General features: G+C 31.9%; 1 protein-coding gene across 5 annotated transcripts; it reads left to right on the top strand.

Annotated features, from left to right (window-relative positions):
• Window positions 1-1,302: 1,302 nt before the first annotated feature.
• LOC140174189 (uncharacterized) lies at window positions 1,303-5,955 on the top strand. 5 transcript variants are annotated; one of them, XM_072198610.1, is made up of 4 exons: window positions 1,303-1,697; window positions 2,393-2,539; window positions 2,912-2,998; window positions 5,493-5,955. In XM_072198610.1, the coding sequence occupies exons 1-4, from the start codon at window positions 1,340-1,342 to the stop codon at window positions 5,549-5,551; spliced, it is 651 nt and encodes a 216-aa protein (XP_072054711.1). In that variant the 5' UTR covers window positions 1,303-1,339; the 3' UTR covers window positions 5,552-5,955. The 5 variants fall into 5 exon arrangements, with proteins under 5 accessions (XP_072054711.1, XP_072054709.1, XP_072054708.1 ...); XM_072198608.1 differs by having other exon boundaries at window positions 1,303-2,027; window positions 5,493-5,839; XM_072198607.1 differs by lacking the exon at window positions 5,493-5,955 and adding an exon at window positions 3,748-4,177 and having other exon boundaries at window positions 1,303-2,027.
• The last annotated feature ends 895 nt before the right edge of the window (window positions 5,956-6,850 follow it).

Below are 6,850 nucleotides of genomic sequence, written 5' to 3'. Positions count from 1 at the left end.
GACTTCACCGGCCAATGGCGACGGTGCAGTAAAGATGGCAAGTGAGGGAGATAGAGGAAAAATTGTGTGATGAATTTCTGAATGTGAATTTGAAAAGTGAAAGATGATGTTAGGGTAACTATTGAATTTTTTGAGTATTTAATTTCTTTAGTTATTTGAGTTTTTTGTTACTAAGCCCATTTTAATTGGCTAGTAATCGGCAGATATTGAGTTGATTCCTAGCAGAATTCAATTTCAAATGATAATATACATATATTCACTACAGTTCCAAATCAATGTAATGGAATTAGCTATTAAAGCAAGCTCAGTATGTATCCAAAACAAAAGAGTAGTGGTCAACAGTTTATTTTGCCGTGTGGATCATGTGTTATTTAAACTACAATCATTTTAATTAGGGAGCCATCTAGAAAAAAATGTTTAAAATATTTTTTTAAAATTTTTTTAATAATTAAAATTCAATATATATAATCGATTGAATTGTATTTTTTTTTGTTAAAATTGGATCAAATCGATTTAATCGAAAAATCGATAAATCAAACTTTAAATTGATATAAATTAATATTTTTTTATAGAAAATGACTACAATATTTTTATTATAAAAATAACTAAAAAATTCTTATTATATATATAGGAATATTTTAGTCATTTTTTATAATAAGAGTATTGTAGTCATTTTCTATAAAAACGAATATTAATTCGATCGGTTTAAAGATTAATTTATTGATTTTTTAGTCAAATCGATTTGTCCGGTCTAATTTTGATAAAAATAATATAGTTTAATCGATTTCATATGTTAAATTTTAATTGTTAAAAAATATTTTTAAAAAAATATGTTTTAAGTATCTTTATGTGAGTGGCACCTTTATAAATATATACTAAACATAACTATAAAAATCAATTATTAATATAAATAAAAATACTATTTGTATATTAAAATCAATCATTAAAATTAATTACTAGTACTTCTTTTAATGTGTATTTTATATTTCAATATATATCGTATATTAATGACTGATTTTAATATATACTTAACATAGTTATAATATAAAATATATGTTGAATATAAAATATATATTAAAAAAATTAAACAATAAATATATTTATATACAAATATATAAGAAGTAATTGTAGTAACTTATTTTATTGTCTGCTTTTAGTATTTTTGTTTAAATTATTCTTGGCGTGCCATCATGTTAAAGTGGAAGGAAGCATCTGATTCAATGAAGCGCTCGATCTATGATCGATCTCTCTCTCTCTTTCTCTCTATATATATATGCATGCAAGTAGGAGAGAAGTAGCAGAAACATATACATATAAGAAATCATCAGCGTTTCGAAACATGGGAGAAGGAGGAGAGAGTAGCGGTGCAAAAGCCCCATGTGTTCGCAAAACACTTGATAATTATAGAGCTGAGAAACTGGCTCAGGAGACATTGGAAGGTAAATGGGAGGCGGTTACGGAGATGTACGAAAAATTTCCGGGGGCTCACACGCAAAGGATCAGCGACGATGACGACAACACGGCCTTGCACGTGGCCGTCGACTTGGACAATGAAAAAGTAGTGATGGAGCTGCTGCAAGCAATAATCAAGTATGAAAAAGGAATAAAAGTAGAGAAGAAAGCCCTAGAAGTGAAGAATAAAAATGGGGACACAGCTCTGCAATTGCAGCATCAAGGGGTTTTACAAACATATGCAGGTACTGTTATTTGTAAATCTATTTCTCCTAAAAAATTAGACTCTGGTAAGGGAAGACACATGAATAATTATATTTTGAAAAGGTGCGTCATTGGGGAGAATATGGAGAGGAAGCATTTGTTGAGATTGGAGAACAAGAAAGGGGAGACGCCTTTCTTTCTAGCTGCACTCAACTGGCACAAACACTGCTTTGCTTACCTCTCTTGTGTGCTCAAACAAATGGAAAACGATGTTGATATTTTAATCCTCATGACTCGCGGCTCCCAAACAGACAAAGAAAAACGAAAAGGAGAGAGCATTCTTCACTGTGCCATCAACAGAGAATGTTTCGGTAATCGGTTCCACTACGTTTGCCAACTTCTGCCAACTCTTCTTTATAATTGTATTTAATGGAAGTGTCTTCGTGGATGTGTCTAATAAAAATATCTTTTTTATGACTGTATTTAATAGAAGTGTCTTTATAAATATATTTTTTGGATGTGTCTCTTTATATATGTGTTTAAAATATAATAATTAATTATTATTGACAATAAGTTGACAGATAATATGTTGGTACCTTATACTTTTCTTTCGCTAATTAACCCCCTCGCCATCTAAAAAATACTTCTGATGAACATTTCTTTCATTGACAATTTCATGTTTTAATGTGTTTCCTTCTTTTTTCCTTCATTAATTTTGATATGTTCGTTGCAACAGATTTGGCTTTCATATTAGCCAGTAAGCATCCTTTCCTTACTAGGTATGCCCATAATGGAATCACTCCACTCCATCTTCTTGCCAAAAGACCCTCAGCCTTCCAAAGTACAACCAAACTTTCACACTGCAAGCAACTGCTCTATCACGGTAAGTTAATTTTTTACTCTCGAGTAAGATAAGAACAACTACAACTTATTTTATTTAATGTCACGCATAATAATATACTTATTACTTTTAATTTTATCCAATTATTCCAAGCGCAATTAAAAACTATACAAAATAATAAAAAATCAACAAAATTTATTATTTTTGGCCAAATAATATTTAAAAGTGTAGGCTATTCAACTGATAGGCCAAAAAAAATGAAATTAACGACTAAAAGTATTGATTAAAAACAACAAATTATGTTAGTCCACATTAACTTTTTTCAATAAATAATTTTCGATTATTTTAAACTTATTTTCTATCGTTTTTCGTTATTTTTTATTATATATTATAACACCTTTTCTCTTTCCAAAGTTATACCTGTAGATGCTAAGAAGGAAAAGGAAAAATGCAACGACGAGATTAAATGGCTTCCATTATCTAACAGCTCAAAGAAAAAAGGTAGGATGATCGGTGTGAGATTTGTATTTTGAGGGCCATATTTTGTCGTACAAAATCGGTTACGACTTAGGAGAAACTATACCAATTAGATAGTGCATTATTGGTAAGGTTTATCTTTAGTTAGAAATTCTCGTGTATTTGTTTTTGTTTAAAATTGTTAGTTAATAATCGTCAGATAATTTAATATATTTGATTAAATTATTATTTAATAATATTATTTAATTATTAATTTTAAATAAAATAATTATATATGAGTGTTTATTTTATATTTATATTCTTGTGTTTTATTTTTATTTTTAATTTTTTTTAAAAAATAAAAAATATATTTTTTAAAATTATATATAATTATTTTTATGTAAAATTAATAATTAAAAATTATTAAATAATAATTTAACTAAATTTATTAAATCTCTAATAAGGTGAAACTCAAGTGCAGTTGACTTCACGTGAAGTTGATAGTTGAAAGTCGTTAGATAAAAATTTAGTCAAATCATCTAACAGCTCTTAATTATTAATTTCGCGTGAAGTCGACTGCACCTAAATTTTTCACCGATCTCTAAATGATCGTTCACTATTAACTTCACCCAAAAAATTGCATGTGAGTTTTGTTTTTTTTTTTTTCAGTTGTTTTCTCTTTATTATCACTAGTAAAGAGCAAATGACAATCTTTATTATCTTTTAATTACTCATATAGTATTTATTCTTTCAAAATACCGTACTTAATATCATTGTGGTTAAACTACGTGTAGAGGGGAACGAGTCACAAACGGATGTACATGACGAAGAAAACGCATCCAAGTACTTAGAAAAACATGGAATTGATCAATTTTTTCCACCAAATTATAATACCATCCTAGAATTCATCAAATCGGTATACGTGCATTCTTTCCTTATCCGTTTGGTAAACGGTATGTACGTGTTTCAATCTCCATGCAACTTTCTCTTGATTTATATAAAAAAAATATTGAAAAAGTATAGAGAGTCAATAGAATATTTGTACAATATGTATAATGGAGGTTTAGGGATGTCCGATTCAGTATTAGAGATATAACCATTAGTGTTATCTTTTCCCATCAGCTGAAACTTTTGGAATGAGTGGTATCATGAGATGGTATCAGAGCTTTAAATCCCAAAGGTCAAGAGTTATAAGTGATGTCTATTTTTTAACTCATATAGCCCATTGTACACATTGTACAAATATCTCATTGGCTTTCTGACGAGACTCTAAAATATTTTTGGTAGAATAACGCTAGGGAGACAATGAAATATGTTTACAATGGCTACAATGGACCGTTTAGAAGGCCCAATTTAGTTTAATAGAGTAAATTAACCCATTAATAACCCTAATCTATTATAGCTGATTAGTTAACCATATCACAAAATTTTAAGTAATTACATTTTCCCCCAAAATCCTAATACAGTAGGTTGAGGCCGTTTCACTCCCTATCCAAAACCTTTGCAATTGTTGCAGAACCTTGACCAGAAAGACCCGTCAGCGCCGTAAACGTCAACCACGGAAGGACGGAAGCGCACCCACCGTGGTCGTCGAGAACACCCTGCCGTGACCGCCGCCGAGGCCGTCCGTGCTCCGCCTCCGATCAGAACCGAAGGGAGAGTGGTTGCTAAACATCCCGCCGTCACCGACCCAGAGTCTGTCCGCGCTCCGCCTCCGATCAAAGCTGAAGGCAGAGGAGCGCTCACCCCCAAAACGAGCATTCGAACAGTTCTACTCACGTGGGCAACGCCATCGCCGAGCAGCTGAACATCCGATTCGAGAAAACCAGCCGCGTGCTCGTCACAGGGAAAACATCTAACATCATCAGCGGAAGATCATAACAATCTAAGGTAAGTATGTGGCGTTGTTCATTTTTCGAAGGGTTATCACTGTTGCATGTTGTATTATAGATAGATTTTGTTGATGATATGAGTGATTAACCATGGTGAGAAAACTTTGGGTGCGATGGTAGCATTCCGGAGATTGTGGAATAGGTAGTTCATTTACGTTGTTACAATTCATGATGATTTAACTTTAGCGCGGGAAAAGGACAAAAAAGTTTGTTGGTTTTGATTTCGTATCAGTTTAAATTAATTTTTTTTACTGTATCTGTGTGGACCATGTGCATCTAATTTGACGTTAACTTGCTTGACCATTGTTGAATCTTCGTTGATATTATCTTTATTTTTTTGGTGGCTTTGTTTTAGCAATTCATTAAAGTTTAGCGCGAATTTAATTGTGTGAATTTAATAAGGCTTGCTAATTGTTGTGCTTTTAATTGTATGAGTTGATCTGTGAGTCCGCTTAAATTCAAGCTGAATGCAGCATTTGTATGAGTCGGTCTGTGGTTAATGTGTGCACTAGAGGGGTTTGTGCATTGTTTCTACTTATTTTTGTAGGGAATATGGTTTTAGTCGTTGGATTATGTAATTGTTAATTTGTCATGTTATATTTTTTTTCCTTGTTATAAAGTGAAAATAACCTTGCATTACATTGCAGAGGACCAATTGCATGATCAGGTGTTAGCATACTCACAACACCTAGCACAAGGACGTTGACGCGACGGGCTGAAGGATTACCACCTATGGAAAAGGTCAAGGGCAGGAAAAATTAGCATACTCATACTAGACTAAAACTTTTGATATGCTTGTTTTGATTATACATTGGTTCTAATCTTGGAAATTTATTTATGTGAAACTAGGAGGACGTAACTATGGACCCTCTTTTACCTTTTGTAATTTTGTGAATATGTTGGTCTTCATTCACTCAGGTATGACATTCTAAAAAATTCATGAAAGTGAACATCCATTTTCTTTGTGAAAGGAACCATCCATATTCTAGCTAAAACGAACATCCGTCTAACTATGTCTTTATTCAGGGATTTATCTTTAATTTTTCAAAATGGAACGACTTGAAATTGTTAAGCATTGAGTTCTTGAAATTTGAACTTGAGTTGAGTTCTCATGAAGCATTCTGAACAAATGTTACAGCGAAAATGAACATCAATTTTTTCTGTGAAAGTAACCATCTAGAATCTTACTATAACGAACATCCCGTCTTTATCCAGAGATTTATGTTTACTTTTCCAAAGTCAAATGACTTGAATTTGTTAAGAATTGAGTTCTTGAATTTCGACATTGAGCTAAGATTTCATGAAGCGTCCTGAATAGACGCTATAGTGACCATAGTCTGAACATCCAGTTATATGTAATGATGAACATCCAACATTTGTGAGTAGCGATAATCGTGTAATTAATAAGTGAGATCATATAATCAGAATGAACATCCATCTTGTCTAATAAATTAACCATCCGGATGGATACAATAACGGTGAACATCATTAATATTTAGAAACGAACATCCAAATTTTTTAAAAATAAACCCATTCTTTCCAAACCAGATAACTATTTTCGTTTATAGTATCTAATACATGAATTATGTACTGAAAGTCATGTCCAACAGAAATTAACTATTGTCTAATGAGCTTAACAAAGACATGAACCCATCAAATTGGTGGGGCTCATTGTGGCGAACATGAGCACCGACCTCTAGAGTCCAAACCTCGTAACTAAGATCCGTCTCTTCACTTCCAACCTCAATAACATCCGATAGTTGCATGGCCTACAATTCCAAAAAAATAAAAAAATAAGATAAATCCTTAGTATATATCATTTGTTTGAAATCTCACTAACTAGCACAAATAATGTAACCATAAAAAAGAAATCAAGTCAATCATTCTACCAAGCACATAGACCAAAAAAGAAACTTCATTAACCAGCACAAACAATATCACTATACATCACATACATGAACATGCAGTAGATATAACTACCAAGCACATAGTCCAGACATCGGTT

The sequence above is a fragment of the Arachis hypogaea genome, chromosome 7, assembly GCF_003086295.3.
Source record: "Arachis hypogaea cultivar Tifrunner chromosome 7, arahy.Tifrunner.gnm2.J5K5, whole genome shotgun sequence".
Taxonomy (NCBI): Eukaryota; Viridiplantae; Streptophyta; class Magnoliopsida; order Fabales; family Fabaceae; genus Arachis; species Arachis hypogaea.
Note: the sequence above shows the minus strand (reverse complement) of the source record. Positions and strands in the feature narration are given on the sequence as shown.

Excerpts from the sequence above, each read along its gene's own strand:
- LOC140174189 (XM_072198607.1), top strand. The coding sequence starts at position 1,340 with ATGGGAGAAGGAGGAGAGAGTAGCGGTGCAAAAGCCCCATGTGTTCGC. Across the intron at positions 2,540-2,911 it reads CAAGCAACTGCTCTATCACG|TTATACCTGTAGATGCTAAG; the intron begins GTAAGTTAATTT and ends CTCTTTCCAAAG. Across the intron at positions 2,999-3,747 it reads TAACAGCTCAAAGAAAAAAG|AGGGGAACGAGTCACAAACG; the intron begins GTAGGATGATCG and ends AACTACGTGTAG.